The sequence below is a fragment of the Notamacropus eugenii genome, chromosome 4, assembly GCF_028372415.1.
Source record: "Notamacropus eugenii isolate mMacEug1 chromosome 4, mMacEug1.pri_v2, whole genome shotgun sequence".
Classification (NCBI taxonomy): domain Eukaryota; kingdom Metazoa; phylum Chordata; class Mammalia; order Diprotodontia; family Macropodidae; genus Notamacropus; species Notamacropus eugenii.
In genome coordinates, this window is record NC_092875.1 from 193,541,969 (window position 1) to 193,560,335 (window position 18,367).

Sequence of the window (18,367 nt, forward strand, 5' to 3'; positions counted from 1 at the left end):
AATGTACATTTTTGACATCTAGAAGTAAGCTCACAATTTTAAAAAGAAATAGAAATATTCCCCATTCATTCTGCTTCCTTTGCTTTCAAATTAAGTCTCACCTATACCCTCCTTATTTTGCCTCCTTTAGACTGTCCTTTCACCTTTCCTAGTCTCCACTTAAGTAGGATCAGCTTATCAGAAAGCCACACTGTTCTTGTTAGGTAAAAAACAAGAATTTCCCTCCTTCTGCTAAAGTGTTTGATTGTGTCTGAGTTCATTTTTCCTACCTACCTGTGAATATGCCTTTTTCCCCCACTATATAATTTTCTCTACTCCAGCTTTGTCTCTATATACTCACCCACGCACCTGGAAGATGCCTCCTTGCCTGTCATGGCTGGCACCTGTTAAACTTGTTTTTGGTTTTTCCCCTTCTCTCATCTCATACCTGCTCCATTCCCCATTCCCCGGTTCTCTTCCAGGCTTGTCTGTTCAGGTATTAAGCTGATAGTTCTTTCTTAGATCCGTACCAAAATGCACAGCTCTCTGAGGTTGAAATTCTACAATTCTTTTCTTTGGCTCCAACACGCCAATTTACTGAACTCTGATTCTGGCATGTTAATATAATACGGTAGATTAAGACCTAATTCTGGTCTTGGCTACTGCTGAATCTATATTTGATTTATGCATATTTTTTTTGCCCTATTTCAGCTGTCTCTAAAATATAGATAAGGTTAACATGAAAGGAGTTTAGATAAAAGCACCATTGAATTTATGTGTTATTGGTTTGTTTTTAAACCTGAAAATGTTAAGACTTAAAAAAAAAACCAAACCCTGGGCACATCACTTCTCTGGATCTGTTTTCTTTCTGTGTAAAATGAAAGGTCGGTCTACTAGACGATCCTAAGGTCATTTAATTCTATTTTTCTTAATCTATTTCTACAACAAGACATTATGGGCTTGCTTAACCTAATGTTATATTTTAAATACCAGCTTGGGACTATGATGTATTATAATAATTAACAATAATTATAATAACTACCTTTAAATAGCGCTTTAAGATTAGTTTGTTTTTACAAAGAAACCCCCAAATTTTTAAGTCAGAAGACCTGAATTCAGTTTCTAGCAATTATTAACAACTCATTGGACTTGTGTCAGTTTCCTTGTTTGCAAAATGGGGCTAACAATGTATAGTTGCTTTTAAGGATCAAATGAAAAAACGTAAGTCAGACTCCTTGTAAACATCTGTAAATAAGAATCATTATTGGAACATAGCATTAAAAGTACTATTATGTTGTTATGCCAAGTCAAAAATGAGAGAATCCATATTTATAGATGTGTGTGTATGTACACAGAAACTATAGGTTCCGAATTCAGCATTTACATTTTATGCAATAAGGCATAGTATCTGAAGAAATAAAATTTGTAACCTAGTAGGGGAAAAGAAAATGGAAAGAAGCTTTCATTTGAGTCTTTTTCCTACTTCCTCGCTACTGGGGGGAAGCGGGGAAGGGGAGGAAAAGGGAATAAAAGGAAGAGAGAACTATATATATATAGTAAAGGTGAAGGCCTCTGTAGTATATATTCTTTCCCACCAATCCCACTTCCAGTTAATATGCTGTTACACAAAGGGGCAGCTGGCTGGTACAGTGGATAGAGCACTAGTGCAGGAGTCAGGAGGACCTGAGTTCGAATTTCACCTCAGACACTTGACACTCACTAGCTGTGTGATCTTGGGCAATTCACTTAACCCCAATTGCCTTATCCTGGGTTATCTCCAGTCATGCTGATGAATATGTGGTCACTGGATTCAGATGGCTCTGGAGGAGAAGTGAGGCTGGTGACCTATGCAGCCCTCCCTCACTCAAAACAAAGTCAAGTGCAAGTCATGTCATTATTTCTCTGATGGCATGGTCTTCTTCAGCAATGAAGGACAAACACACACGCGCGTGCACACACACACACACACACACACACACAAAGGATACATTAATTTTGCAGAAGGTATAAAAGCATAAGTATTTATTCTAATAAATAATTATTTGATTGTAAACATAATATAAAATATTGTAAATATTCAAGGTTTTGTAAATATTTTATAATATTTATATGATAAAAATACAAGCAATAAAAAGTGCTTTTTTATATAGGTGAACAGAAAATTCTTGTTTCCAGAAAACAAAAATATAAAAACAAGCATCACTGAAAAAAATGTCCCCATACAACTATTCAAACTTGTTGTCTATCTGTAAGATGTATGTCAAAATCTTTGTAAACATAAATTTGTCTTTTCTGTTGATGAAATTGACAGATGTTAGTATTCAGAACTTCCCAGCATTATCAGTGGAAAAAAAATATTCAGGAAACAAGGTAAAACTTGTTAAAAATGGGCTTGTGGTGATAGAGATGCTTAGGTGATTAAGCCAAGAATTGAGGTGTTTCATTCTCTTTCTAAATTTGCTACAAAATTCTACCATTTTCCGATATTTGAAATAGGGATGATAAAAGTAAGAAATGGTGCTGATCTTGGTTACAGGAGAAAACCTGTACAACTCTGTTGTAGATTTAAGTTAATGACACCTGGTACTGTTCAATCCCAGTAAAGCAACAATACGGTTGCCTTTTGCTCTTTAAATCTCTCAAATCACTTGAACCATTTATATACCTCATTTATCCTTACATTAGATTAACTTCCTGAAGACAAAAACCAACTTTAAAAAACAAGACATATGTGTCCCTCATACAGCATATTATACTAAGATCATAGGTGCTTAGGTTTGTTGAATTAAATTTAAAAAATTTTAAATCCCCATGTTTTATAGGCTATGGTAAAGTCTTGGTAAGATCTGAAGTTAGAACAGGATATTTCTACTCTTATTTGTTGCCCTGTGTCCTCCCCAACGCAGATCCAGTATTAGATGTTGGGCAGTTGTCTTACGTAAGACAGTGGTAGTTCACAGAACTCTTAAGAACTCAACTGAACAAGAGTGCTGGATGTCTTTATGTGATTATCTAATTGAGTGTGTTTTTTACTGGCAGGTCACTATGAAGAAGTTTGTCAACATTTTAATTAAATTATGTCACAGCCAATATCCAACACAGTACTTACTGGATACATAAGTGTCACTCCAAAAATAATTATTAAATTGAGCAAGAATTTATTGTTAGGATTCTTATTTGATGGTGGGAAGTGAGTGTTATTCAGTGTTTCTCCACTTGTAGCCTAAGTTTGAATCTCTGTAATTTCTCTTAATTTTAATGATTGACACTCCCTCTGTACCCCTGCCAACTCCCCACTTCCACTTTTGTGGAACTAGGAGAGCTTTGTCATTCATTACTTCAATTTGTTTAGATTTAATCAGTGATGGATATGGTTGTACTTTCTTATAGGCAAAGCGAAGGCTGGAGCTAGGAGAAAGTGGTCATCAGTTTCTCTCAGATGGTCTAAAAACCCCCAAAGGCAAAGGAAGAGCCGCAGTGAGAAGTCCAGATAGTCCAAAAAGTAAGGAAATATTCATTATTATTTTTGGTGCAGGACTCCCAATTTTCATAGCATGTGGCTGAGAGAGTGCAAAATTTGGAATAATTTTGGCACAAATTTCATTCTTTTTAATCTTTCTATTTCTGTCCTCTTCCCCACCCCTCCCCACCCCCAAAGTGCCCGCAATTTTCCAAGTGAAACCTGCTGAGTATATGTCTATGCATGGATGTTATGTCGATCATTACTGCAGTGTATGGTTACATTTTCGACCTAAATTATAAAATATGCACTGTTAAGCAATCAAACTTAATTTTATATAATTGGAGTTGAGACTAACCAGATCAAGATGAGCAGCTCCCCACACGTTGATTCTATAGCTAGGTAGCATTAGAATTAACTAAGAACAGTAAAGTTACAGTAGTAACCTGTGTGACTGTGGGCAAAGTCACCTTAAGTTGTCTGAGCCTCAGTTTCCTTCTTTGTAAGCTGACATTGGACTAAGTTCCCTTCTGATTCTAAGTTTCATCCCATAGTCACCATTACAGTCACCTAAATGGGAGAAAGAAAAATTGTTTAGACTAGGGAGGGGACTCGAAATCATTTGACAGTAGAAGCCAAGTTGGTCTGTCTGGGTGAATAAGGACTTGAATTCAGATCTCACTTCTAAGGCTTACTTACCTGTGTGATCTCAAGTGAGTCACTTAGACTCCCTCCAACTTCAGTTTCCTTAAATATAAAACAAGATTGGATTATATCACTACTAAGTTTCCTTCCAGCTATATTTACATCTAAGATCCTGTCATCTTTATGAGGACTTACTAAGTCAATTTTCCGAGTAATATTTAATATAAGATGGAATCTTTGACCTTAAATTATTAAAAAGTCTGGGAGACTTGATGGGTAAATTATTCTAATACAGTACTTTGCATATAGATGATTAATGTTTTCTAATTTAATTTATGGTACAGTGGAAATTGCACTGGATTTGGAGTCAGAGAATCTTGACTTCAGATTCCATCTCTGGTCCTACTCCCTGTGTGACCTTGAGTAAGTCACTTAACCCTTCTGAACTTCAATTTCCCCATCTGTACAATGAGGGGTTTAGACTAGATAGCTTCTGAGGCCCCTTAGATGACTCCATGAAGTCTTGCTTAAAAACTTGGCAAATGTGAAAAAATGCATTAAAGCCTGATTATAATACAACTTGCTGTAGTGTAGAATTAAATATAATTTGAGTGTTGGAAGTGAATTATTGACTAAAAATCACAGAATTACTTGGAATACAGTTATACCTTTTACCATGCTACTTAGCCATAGCAATATTATAGTGAGGTGAACACACACACACACACACACACACACACACACACACACACACACACACTCTCTCTCTCTCTGAATGTAAGGTACTTTAATCCCTTTTAGAAACTTTCTGCTACCCTATCTTTTTTTATTCCAAAACTTTACTACGTGTAACTTGCAAAAAAATAAATATTGTGCTTTGAACGCTAACTCGTGTGCTGGAATGGGAAAGAAGGCTTGCTTCATTGCAAAGGAACCTTCAGTTCTTTACCTTCACCCCCATCCCCTACCCGTTCGGTTTTTGTTTTTCTTCAAGCTCCAAAATCTCCCTCAGAAAAAACACGGTATGATACGTCACTTGGTCTGCTCACCAAGAAGTTCATTCAGCTATTGAGCCAATCCCCAGATGGGGTCTTGGATTTGAACAAGGCAGCTGAAGTGCTTAAGGTGCAAAAGAGGAGGATTTATGATATCACCAATGTCCTGGAAGGCATCCACCTTATCAAGAAGAAATCTAAAAACAACGTACAGTGGATGTGAGTATCAGTCCCTGTCACTGTGGGGAATAGTTTTTAAATGGCAGTAGCTTTTCTTTCAGACCTAACTTCCCCATTCATATCATGTTCCATTTCTTTCCCTCTGCTTCCATACCTGCCATTCCCCTGATTCACTGTCACCCTTCATCTGCTTAGTTTCCTAACCTAGATAATCTTAAAGGTTAAAAAAAATGAGCTTTTTATTTGAATAACATCAAAAATAGAAGAACTTCTATTTGATTAGCCTAGAGTAGGGAATTCTTTTTCAAAAACAGTGCTGTCTCAGATACCAATCAGAATTTCTTTTTGAATGACAGATGACTGTACATGTGTGTGCTTGCATGCGTGATCCATAAGATGGATACACATATTTGTCCTTTTGATCTTCTAAAAAAGACGTAGGAAATAAATAATGGCTTGTGTCAACCATATACACATCAGATTAACCAAGCCTGTGTCACTGTTCAGTGACTCTGTGGCTTAATTTTGTTCTTTCCTTTCTTAATTGTCTGTGTGATTTTGGCCAGAATGATCAATTCTTATCCCTCAGTTTTGTTACCTGTAAAATGAGAAGTATGACAGCACTTGACATATGTACCCATTTGACAGGCTACATCATGACTTAAAAGTTGATAGTAACCTTTGTGAATTATTGATAGAATACCTGAACAGAAAGGAGAAAAAAAGCATTAAATTATTTTAAGCACAAGGATTTGTAGTTTATTACCTGATGGCTTTATAAGATAATATTTCTAAGGTGATGTGCTGGACCTCTTTCCAGTGCTTGAAAGAAGTTGGAGCAGTGGAACATTTTTGTCCATTTGTCTGGAGAGGGGAACAGAGACACAGAAAGAGAGGAGACCTATTGAGTGTTAGAGCTTTTCTGTATGTTAACCTCACCCTTCTTTTCTTGTTAATTATTGGTGACAAAGCTTCACTGATTCTCTTGGTAGACCACTCTTTGTACAATATAACAAAGTTGGAACCATCCGGTTTTTTATTGGCATTTTTTTGGTCTATTTCTTGCCCAAATAATCTCTTGCTTTCTGTTTCTGAGTGTTTATTTAAGTCAGATGGTTTTGTCCTGTTTTCCTTTTAATTCAGGCCTTCTTTCGAAGGAAAAATATTCTAAAAAAATAATAATGATCATGCTTCCGTTATGATTTTGCACTGAAAATGGTAGGGCTGCATTTATATAAAAATTTGTATAAATGTTTTTAAAACTTAGCTTACAAAGTATAAGCTTTCTTTATACTCTACTTGTCAGGGATGCTTATAAAACAAACCATTACCACTTGTATTCCACTCCCAAGGGTCTCTCCTCTCCCCCCTACCCCAGTCTCCTTAAGTTTTATGAATAGTTTTACAAAATAATCTCTTTTAATTTTTAGGGGCTGCAGTCTCTCTGATGATGGGGGCATGCTGGCTCAGTGTCAAGGTTTGTCAAAGGAAGTGACGGAGCTCAGTCAGGAAGAGAAGAAGCTAGATGAGTTGATTCAAAGCTGCACCCTGGACCTTAAGCTGTTAACAGAAGATTCAGAAAATCAAAAATATCCTTTACTCCAGCTCAGTGGGTTGGCTTATTCCCATTCTGCAGTTCCAGTAAGACAATCTACAGACTTAAAGGGACTCTGAATTATGCTGAAGGTTTCTTCTGGGTATTCATGGAAGGAGGGAGAGAGAGAGAGATCAATATTTAACCTGATTTGGAAAATAAAGAAAATGTACAAAAATTGTTTTCTTGATCCCAGGAAGAGATAGTTTAGACATAGCATCTGTGTTTTTTTAAGAGAAATTCAGAGGAATTCTTATTAGAAACAACCTGTATACTTGCAAGTAGTTGGGATGTGCTATTTCACTGACTTTATATAGCATAGACTCACATTATTATTAAGTACTTAATGCAACAGTATTCATTTTGATGACAATTTTGCATTAGATTTAACTTTGATGTGTTTCACAGATTTTTGGTTGGTCCCTGACACTGTTGAGGTTCTATATTCCTCTTTGCTAAGTGTTGTAGCCGTTAGGACATTCAAAATATACTATCGTGCCATTAAAGATGAAAGGCATTGATCCAAGAGTTGCCTTTTAAAAGGCAACAGTGTCATAGAGAGAAATCCCAACTCATGTCTCATGAAAACTTGTTTCTCATATTTCTCCATCTTAATGAAAGTGCAAATTATTGCTTCCAGATGTAGCCAAGAGATTGTGTGTGTGTGTGTGTGTGTGTGTGTGAGTGAGTGATTCATTGAAGAAAAATTTTTTTAATGCTTGCTTAATAGAAAGCCAAATTGATGGAACTTTAGTTGTCCCAAGATTTATTTCAACCTAAACTTTCTGATTATTTGACATTTTACTTTTGTCGTTGGGGAAATAAAATATTATGATCTACTATGATATATTATAGTTGCATTTAACTATCATATTTCTGGGCCTAAGAAAGGAAATATATCTTAGTTGCCTTTCACTGAAATTAGGGAAGCATCTATTTTTCAATATAGAATAATTTTGGACAAGATTTTGGTCATATTTTTTGTATCTGTTGTTCATCACTAATTCAATTAAACATTGATTGTGTCCACTCCATACAAGGTAGTCTGCTAAGAAGAAAGGGTGATTATTAGTGAGACCAAGAATAGCTGAGCTGGATCTGTTGGCAGTAATGACAGGCATGGAGTGGCCCTTACAAGGGTTGTTCCAGTTCCTCTAATTTTTTGTACCAAATCCCAGAGGAGCTGCTTAGTACCTGAAGAACAGCCTTTCAGGGCATGTGGTAGCTACAATTACATTGTCATCTACATCAGCCTTCTCAGCATTTTATTGTAAATGTAAAAGGCTGGCTGCAGGTTGCTGACCTTACTGGAACAAATTCAGGAACAGGCTAGAGAGAAAGACCTTTCAAGTTCCTATGTTTAGAGTGTGTTTGCACAACTCCCTTCAATTTTCTACTCTGTTGCCAATTTTGTAAAACTTGTTGGCAAATATGTTGAAATTTCTGTTCCTGCAGCTGACTGAATAGTTATGGATTAGGCTTATTTTAATAAGCTTTTATCACATGTGGCAATAAAAAGAAAAATGTGCCTGCCATGGCATTCTTTGATTTTTCTCAATGCTCTTCAGAACTGGCCGGCATAAAGAAAGAAGAACCTGTAACAGAAGCGGTACTCCCAGCTGAACCCCAAACCATCCTTCCAGAGGTTTCCCTCACTCATATGGCCATGCCCCAAAACTGCTAGGGTGGAGATTCCACTTTCTGTCCTGCCATCTTTTTTCCACTGGGTTTACGTGACTTCCACAGTACTTCCAAGTTGCCCTTGCATTATTGGTATAACCATGGATAATACATATTTTCCCCCTTAGTTTTCTTGAGACAGAGATTGTATTCCTTCTCCTCCCCCCAAAAAGAAAGCAAACAAGAGGCTAAAGTAAACTACACAGTACAAAACTGAGTTCATAGATTGAAGATGTTTCATCTTAAGCCATCTGTCAAGCCAACTCTGGAAACGTTCAGAATGATTCCCAATGATGCCTATTAATCCCAGCCTTACCCTCCCCTCAGTAGTCTCTTAGCAGTTCAGCTCAACAAATAAGATATGGTCCCTGCCACCAGGGAGTCCACCATCTAGTAGTGTGGGATATAACATACACAGCAAGTAACCTATGATAATAATTGACACATGGTGAAAAGTATTAAATATAGAGATGCAAGCGAAACTTATGTGGGGCCCACTATGGTGAAGATCATTTTCTATTTGGGGAAATCAGGGAAGCCTATGTGGAAGAGGTGGGATTTAAGATGACTTGGAGGAGAACAATTTCAGCAAGCAGGGGTAGGAGAAGGAGGAGGAGGGGAGGGGAGACTGATGGTGTAGGGAACAGCTCAGGGGAACACTGGGCTGGCATTTTCTTTAGATGAAATTCTACTCTTTCACCATTTGTTGTGATACTGCTAGTGTCTAAGCCTGTAGCCACTCCCTTCTTGACTTCAAAGCTTGGTACCTCCCACCAGGGTCCCACTTTGGTTGCATTTCTTTTAGCCCATTTGTAAAGTCTAGAGACAGTGATACCCACTGGGGTCCAATTAGCTGTTCACACCTGTCCCAGCCCAGCTGCCAGCTTTGCCTAGCTATTAAGATGGTTTAGAGATTTTTTTTTTTTCCCTCTCCCTAGGCAAAATGGCTAATCCTTGCTCACCTTGAAATTTTTGTAATCTTACCAACACTACCTCCAGTGGTTCCCACTAAACAGTAAGTGAAGGGTGATTTGATCACAGCAAGTCTTTGATAACATCTTCCCTTGGAAAAATAACAGGTGGTTCATAACACAGTCCTGAATGGAGAAAAAAATCCACAAGCCAATCATGATGATCAAAGAGCCAAAAGATTCACCAATATAATTGAAGTAAAGCATTTTACTTTTTGTACCAGTACCGTTAGGTTTGTTGTCTTTCAATGGGTTACTTTTGCCAGTTATATGGTAAGATTTCTTTAACACTTAACACATTAGCTTATGTTACATATCAAGATATCCGAAAAATTAGTGGCCTTAAAGACCAAACTGTTATAGTTGTGAAAGCCCCACCAGAAACAAGACTTGAAGTGCCTGATCCCTTAGAGGTAAGGACGAGACTAAAAATTCCTGTTGTTGCAAAGCTTTCAGCTATAAATATTTTCTTACACTCACGAAATGGGAAAATCAGTACATCATTTTCTCCTGAATACTTTCTATTTCTCCTGGCTTTCGGTAGGAGGTGTGAATTTGTCTTGAGGGTTTTGTGAGTTAACCAATAATAATCTGCCTTCTATATTTTTTGGGACATAGTCAATGCGGCAATTTGTTTTGCTTAACACTGCGTATTTATTACAAGGGTTTTGTTTTTCTTTTTTTCCGGGAGGGTGGTACAAGTGGAAAGTAGAGGAAATAGTTTTGTGGTTCATTTTTTAAAATTAGAAACAAAAAATATTATCTTCCATAAAGGGCTTTTAGGTCAAGAGTAGATTTAGTTAAATATTTTTTATATAAACTAAATCTACCCTTGATCCAAGAGCCCTTAAATTAAGGCAGGTATGTTATCATTTTTTTCCATTTCTTGGGATAAATTTTACTTTTTAAAAACTTGATGACAAATAAAAGTGCACACTGCATTATTTGGAAATCCCTTGCTCATTCAGTACAGTTGGTCCCATTTTAAAGGGTATACTATTAAGAATGTTTTTGTTGTAACACTAATAAGATGTACCTTTTAATATCATATAATAGATAAGTGATGGCAATTCCAAAACTGTTTCTAAAACTTAACTAATGGCATTCTTTTCAAAAAGTCTGTGGAAGAGTGTGTTTTATTTCTTTCCTGAAATCTCAATAAACCTTGAAGGGAGGTAGAATGTCTGTCAGTTATGTTATGACCTCAGGAACATGCTTTTTGGCAGTTACATTGCTTCTATGATGAAACCATAATGAAGTTTAGTAGGGAAAATTGCCAGTTTCACCTCCTACTGTAGACTTTTTTTTATATATTTGTAGAGCTTACAAATACATTTATCAAGTAACCAAGGACCCATTGAAGTTTACCTGTGTCCAGAAGAGAATGAAACACACAGTCCAGTAAAATCCTACAGCCAAGACCACAATGGGAATATCCCCAAATCCAGTTCCAAAGGTAACAATTTTTGTTTTGCATCATTTAGAAATGTGATGTGAAGATTAATTCATTGAGAATCCTATTTGGGTTCCACAAAGCCAGGCTTAGGAGACAGAAACATTGAGAGAAAAATAGCCTTTTTTTGTTGTTGTTTTAAAATTTATTTTTACACTATAATTCTAATTGATTCAACCCAAGGAATTGTCAATTAAATCTTTGTTATTTGGGCATAGAGGAGATAGAACTCCATACTCCACTCCCAAATTCTTCTGTTACTGACCATAGGTGGTAAAACTTCCTCCTGTTTAAAAACGAGCAACTTATCTGCTGTATTTGACCGTGTCCCCATTTGGTGTAGAGCTAGAGAGAGAAAGTCCAAGAGAAATAAAATAGAAAAGTTGTGCAGGTTGAGAACTTAATTTTTTTTCAGCAGAGATGAGAAAGAAGGGTACAAGAGGTAAAAATCATCACAAAAATTACTATTTTTCCTAAATTATTCCTTTTTCTTTATAACCTTAACCTTTTCACTAACCCCTCCTTTTTTTCCTTTTTCTTATATATTACAAATATGCCTACATCATCTTTGAGAAAAACACATCCTGTACTTAACTTTTTCTTTTCTTCATAAAACTGGTGCATCTCACCATAAGCTGTGTTGGGTTAAAGTTTGACCCCATCTGACTCATCTCCCTATCCTTTATCCTACCCAATCTTACATGTCTTCCTTATGTCCCTGGGCCAGTAGTAACAAAGAGTAATACCTTCTTGTTGGTGACATCAAACCATGGTGAGACTGGCAGAGACACATGAACTCAGTGTCAAGGTTCATATAGGCTTTGGTTGCTAATTTCCTGCCAGCCATAATCACCACTAAATGGTCAAGACTACTCTTCCCACTCCAAAGTTCCAGTACAGTACAATAATTCTCCAGCGGGTGATGGTGGATACGCTTCCTTTCCCCTCCTCACCCCTGGAACTAAAATTAGGATTGCTCTTGTCAACAAGCATTTACTAAGTTTTAGCAGAGTGCTAGATACTATGCTACATTCTAGGGAGACAGACACAAATGAAGTAATCCCTGAGAAGCTTACATTCTTTGAGGGGAGACAACACTAGGCTATGACTCTAGCTCTGGCTCCCGGGGACAGGTGGCTGGAGGGTGGGGGGGACGGGGACATGTGAAGGGAGGGGGGTTCAGTGCAGCCCCCACATCAGGAGTTTTCTGCTTGAGCTGTGGGGACCTCAGGCCCTGAAGCTGCCCTGGCTATGGGCCACAGAGCCAGAAGGGGTGGGGCCACAAGAGGAGAAGGGGGTCTGCAGAACAGTCCACTTAAGTGAGAACTGATTCACTTATATCTGGACTGTGAAGTACATGGGACTAGGTTATAAAATGCATTCGGTGCCAAACAGAGGAGTCTAAAAGGAGCTACTAAAGTTTATTGAGGAGGGGGACTAACATGATCTGACCTGTAATTTTAGAAATAATACATTGGCATCTATGTAGAAATTGGCTTCCAAAGGGGAGAAACTTTAGTCAAGGCGGGTAATTAAGTGGCTATTGTAGGAGTTAAGGTGAGAGGAGATTAGGGGCTAAATTGGGTGATGATAGCGTGAGTAGAGAAGGCATATAGAAAAATTGTGGAGGTAAAATCAAAAAGGCTTAGCAGATGATTAGATGTGTGGATTGAGGGAGAAAGGAGTTAGGGATGACTCAGATGTTGTGAATCTTTGCAACCAATGATGCCCTCAATAGAAATAGAGAAGTCTGAAAAAGAGGTAGCTTTGGGGCAAAATGTAATGAGTTCTGTTTCATACATGATATACCTGGAATATCCAGCTTGGAATGTATTCTAGGTAGTTGGTGGTGTAAAAAGGGAATTCAGGAGAGAAGTGAAAGCTTGAGATACATACATAGATAGTTACATACATACATATATACATACATCTGGAAATCATCTACATAAACGTGATCATTAAATCCATAGGAATTTATAGGAGGTTATTGAAAGATTGTGTAAGTAAAGAAGGGGACCCAGGACAGAACCTTGGGGTAGCACGACCTAGGGTGTGCTAGTAAATGTGTAACAACTGGCTTTCTGAAAACTCAAGACATTTTTAAATTTAATCTTCACGAGTAACATTTTCTCCATCACTTTCTTAACTTTAGATAATTGACAAAATGTAATTGACAAATAAATCAAGCCCTGATTTGTGGCATTTGGTGATTTCTGAGGTACAGATGTTCACACTGAAAATTTAATTATCTACTCTTACTAGACAGTGTGATCTGGCCTCAGCACACCTCTCTACCTGGTATATTCACTGTTAGAGGCTTCTGCCTGATATGGAGGAGACTGAAGGAATGGACACACAGGGATCACAAAAGCCTGGAGAAAAGCGGATGGTCAGCAAGCAGTGCCAGAGGCTGTAGAGAGGTCAAAGAGGAGGAAAAGAGATGGTCATCAGGTTGACAATTAAAGGAAGCTGTGGTGACTTTAGGTAGAATAGTTTCTGTTTTCTGAAGTCAGAAGCCATATTCAAAAGGTCTGAAAAGTAAGAGGAAAGGAAGTATAGATGATGAGAAAAAGTAGCATTTTTTAGAAGTCTGGCTATCAAGGGAGGGAAGAGTGAATAAAATTTGTCAGGGGATACTAACACCAAGTTAGGATTTTTTTTTTTTTTTGGACGTTGTGGGAGGGAGGACCTGAGTATGTTTGTAGGCAATGGGAAAAGAGCCAGTGGTTAAGAAAAGATGAGAGAAGGGAGGGGTCTCCAGTTAATAGAGAGAGGGGTTTCATAAGATTGGAGTAAGGAGAGAATGGAGGATAATATCAAAGGATTGAGATATAGAAAAAGAGAGGTCATGTCAAATGGTCCCAATTAAGAATGATTTCATCTTATTAGAGGCATTGTGGTATACTTGGTATACTCCAGGCAGACTGGAATGAGGGACATCTAGATGGAATCCAAAATCTGTGTGACCCTGAACAAATTACTTACCCTCTGAGCAGTCTTCTTTGCCTATAAAGTGGGGTTGGTTACAGCATCCACTTCTTAGAGAGTAGCTCTTATTTACTTTTGATCATAAAAATAGTAGCTCGGGTTTAAAATATTAAATTTAAATCAATTTTATTAATTAATAATTATATATTATGTTAAATTTAAATAATCAAGTATTTATTTTTTCCTAACTTAACAAAGGTACTTGATTTAGGAGCTAAGTATTGGAGCCAGCCCTAATGTATTTGTGGGGGAGGTTTTTGACTTTTTGTTGTTCAGTCGTGTCTGACTTCATGACCCCATCTGGGCTTTCCTTGGCAGAGATGCTGGAAGGGTCCACCATTTTCCTTTCCAGCTCATTTTACAGATGAGAAAATTGAGGCAAACAGGGTTGCGTAGCTAGTGTCTGAGGCTGGATTTGAACTCAGGGAGACGACACATCTGGCACTCTGTCCGCTGCCACTTGGCTTGCCCCATGTTTATTTTTAAAATGCCTAATTTTATGAAATTAGAAATTAGCAGAAATGAGCTTAGTTTCTAATCTTTAAAGTTGTTTGCCTTCAGTTCTGATATTTTCTTTCATTCATTTAAAGTAGATAAGGAGGCAGAACAGAAGTCTTCTTTTTTTGTGACATATCTGCTAAGACCAGTTTTTTGCATTAAGCAGTCTCTTTCTGTAGCATTGAATGACTTAGGAAGCAACACAGCCCTTCTTTCAAAAATCAAGCTTCATTTTTTTTCCCTTTTTTTTTTCTCATTTCCTTTCTATCTTACTTCATAGACTTGGCCTCAACCAACTCAGGACATGCTGATTGCTCCATTTCTGTGGCAAACCTTTCTCCTTTGGCTTCTCCAACTAATCTGCTCCAGCAGACTGAGGACCAAATTCCTTCAAACCTAGAAGGACCATTTGTGAACTTATTGCCTCCCTTGATCCAAGAAGACTACCTACTCAGCCTTGGAGAAGAAGAAGGCATCAGTGATCTCTTCGATGCTTATGATTTAGAAAAACTTCCATTGGTGGAGGACTTTATGTGCAGTTGATTGTTTTGTGTGAATTCTCTCTATATCAACCAATATTTTTTTATCATGGAACTAGAACATCTGTCCTTCAGTGTTGTCCCTTGCCACCTTCTTCCTTCAAGAATATTATCACGAAGTAAACTACAACTTCACAACAAAGCTGACATTTTACTAAGTTTTTTTCTAAATGTTAATAAGCGCACAGTGGCAGGCTTCTTTGGGAAAGCCTTGCTTTACCGTAGGCCCCAAAATCTCGTGGATGAAACAGCAGGTGGGAATGTGTGCAATCACATAGCTGTACCTTGCCCTCTCTCCTGCCTGCCTTCCCTTCCTCCCTCCCTTCCCAGGTGGCCACTGTACCTGATGAATGGGCTGGTGGAAAAGGGCCAGAACCACGTGGTCCACTTGCAAACAGCAATCTTCCTTAAAGCATTTCAAGCCGTGCCTTCTTTGTAGAATGCATGTCTTTGGGGGTCTGCTAATGTGGAATGGAACTGCAGGAAGCATAAACTTGAAATCATACGAAAGTATGAAAATGGATTTCTTCAGCTCTTTCTAGGAATATTTAAATTGTGGTCCTAACTTGATTTAAGCTATGTACTGTTTGTTTGGTATGAGGTAAGAAATACTAATGCCCTATTATGCCTTTGGTTTGAAGTGTTCTATATACTATGTTGCAACTATAGATAAAATGTATTCAACTTCTGCCACTCCAAGCAATTGTGGATTTTCAGGTGCTCCCGTAAAATCCCCATTTTATTTGTATCTTTGAAGTTTATTTGTAGCACATGGCCACTTAGGAATTCTTGGTATTTTTTTAACTTTTATTTTTTTTAAGCATTTAAGCCTTCCTGTGAGCACCCATCACCATTTTAATTTGTTTACTTTGAAGCAGTTTCTACTAATTCCTTCCAGCTTGGGGCAAAGCTGGTAAGAACTGCTGCTGCTGAGCAAAGTTTCTAAACCTGTGTGATCCCAGTGCTATATAGGCCTTGTTTCACATTGGTCCTTTCTCTGTGGAATGGAGAACGGGGGGTGAATCAGTATTGGATACTAATGCCTTGGGCCACCTGCCGAAAAGGAGTGCCGGATTCATGGATACAGCAGTTCCAGGTAGGAGCTGAGAGGAACTGCTTCATTTAGGGGTCTTTTGTCTGCCAATGACCACAGGAAAGGGCTCTCTTGCATCACACTCAGGGACACCACTCCTAGGGATGGGGTCAGGAAGAGACCTCTATAGGAAGAATGACGTTCCCATCCCAGGAGGCCGAACAATGCTTACTTGAGCTAGTAAGTAATCACAAAAGGTATTGGTCCAGCAGTAGTTCTGGCCCAAATCCTATTTCCTCTTACTTATGAGGGAGTATCATGGCTTGAAGGGAATCAAGGCAAATAAGGCAGTATTAGTTAAGGTGTGGTAGAATTCTCCCTATTTATTCTCAGGGAATGGTGTCCAAGTTTGGGGGGTGGGGGCCTGTGTTATCTTCATTTGGGTGAATATCCAAGTATGCTTTCCCATCTCCAGATGGAAATGTGTATTCTTCACGGCCAAACTTGTAGGTTGGAGTTTATCTGCCTTGGTTCCATTGTACCTCAAACTCCATTCCCTGAATGTTGAGAATTCTCCCATCATCTATTCTACATGGAGTATGGGGAGAGAATTGTAGTTAGGAAGAACCTCGGAATGAACAGTGAAATTGATATTTGTATGCCTGACGTAGTGCTTAGGCACATGGGCACTTGATAAACACTTTAACAAAAAAAAAAAATCCCTTGAAAAAAACCTTACCTTGGAGTTGACTATAGACAGAATTCCATAATATGCAAAGTGGTGGGGGAGTCATAAAAGTGACACCAACACCTTAAAATACTTGTGTACGTATGTGTGGGTGTATATTTGAAAAGGGAAAAACAATGCAGAACAAAGATGTACATTGTGTGTTCTTGCCCCCACACACCCTGGACCTGGTACAGAATGTTTGGTGGTGGTACTACATAGAGAGGCGGGAGGGGAGAAAGGGGTGGGGGGAATGGGGAGGGAAGCTTTGTGTTAAGTGCCTACTGGAAATGCACTGTGGGTTTTTTTTTTCCTGTAAAGGAAACAATTTATGCCAAGCTTTTTTCCATATACCGTATTTATCTCATCTGGTTAGCTGCCTCTGCTTCCAGCTTTGTGTAATTCTCTTTGCCAGCAGCGCAAAGCTGACTTTTCCCAAAGTTTTAAACAGTGAGTATCACCTGACTGGATTGTTTATTTTTTTAATCCTTTTGGTAATATAATACCATATTTATTGTTTTGAAAGTGAGAGGAATCCTAATCGTCTTAAAAGTTCCTTTGTGTGTAAGATTTTTTTTCCAATTCATGGGCTCATTTGATGTACACGAATTAAGTGTCCCATGTTGTATTTTTGTTTGCAAGTTGTTTTATCTTTGTCATCCTATCTGGCACACACAGTGGGTTAGTACTACAGTATTTTTTGTTATTTACTTTTCAGTACTCTGTATTGCAGGTTTTTTGGTACCCTTGAGTTGCTGCTATAAAAACAAAAGCTCACATCTGAAATAGCTAAAAGTTACGTTACTTGTGTGCAAATTCTGACTGAGTGAGCCTTAGAATATAAAATTGTATAAAGGGCAACACATTATGAGCTGTCAAACAGTGTTAAGTGTGTGTTTATATGTACAGATTATGTGCATAGTGAAGGTTTTATTTAAGTTGCTAATGTAGTCTATTCACATTTTAGTTATCTAGCCATTTTGTATAATTATGGAAATTAATTTGTAAACACTGCCAGAATATTTTCTAGCTGGTTTGTAATTTTTTAAGAGTGTTTGGTTTAGTTTGATGTTGGTTTGTTGTTTTTTTTTAATATGTAGATCTGTAAATAAAATTGCAGTATTTAAAGCTTTAGCTCTGTGGAAAAAGAAAACTTGAGTTCCAGATGAACATATGAATAAGGAAGGAGGAATGCACAGGGAGAGTAATGAAGAGTAAAACGAATAGAAATGGTCAAGTTGTGGACTTTTTCTTTTTTTTTTTTTTGCAGAGGATATACCATTTTGTACAAAGTAAACCCTTCTCCCAAAGAAGGAATAGGCAAAAATAATACTAATCAGTTGAGTTTTGTGTTGTATGTTAGTTTAAAAAAGATAAAATGTAAAATAATGTAAAAAAAAAAGTAAAAAAAAAAGCTTTTATGATGGGTTTTGTAAATAGATTTGTTACAGGATGACCTGTTCTCTAGCTGTGATCTTACCACTTCAAATGGATGTAATTTGAATAAATTTTGTATGGTAAAGAATCAATAAAACAATTTTTTAAGAGTTTAAATTTGTGAATGGGTTTGTCATTTTAAACTTTTATCTTTAGGGCAATTAAGATTCCTCTTTAAAAGCATTACT

The 18,367-nt window shown here is 37.6% G+C and overlaps 1 protein-coding gene across 2 annotated transcripts in view; it reads left to right on the top strand.

Annotated features, from left to right (window-relative positions):
• Nucleotides 1-16,728, top strand: part of E2F3 (E2F transcription factor 3) — a 90,993-nt gene extending 74,265 nt beyond the window's left edge. For both annotated transcript variants that reach the window (XM_072603948.1, XM_072603949.1), the window contains exons 2-7: nt 3,370-3,481; nt 5,079-5,298; nt 6,690-6,848; nt 9,803-9,917; nt 10,825-10,960; nt 14,724-16,728. In XM_072603948.1, coding sequence (XP_072460049.1) covers nt 3,370-3,481; nt 5,079-5,298; nt 6,690-6,848; nt 9,803-9,917; nt 10,825-10,960; nt 14,724-14,986 — 1,005 coding nt within the window. In that variant the 3' untranslated portion in view covers nt 14,987-16,728. The remainder of the gene's footprint in view (nt 1-3,369; nt 3,482-5,078; nt 5,299-6,689; nt 6,849-9,802; nt 9,918-10,824; nt 10,961-14,723) is intronic.
• The last annotated feature ends 1,639 nt before the right edge of the window (nt 16,729-18,367 follow it).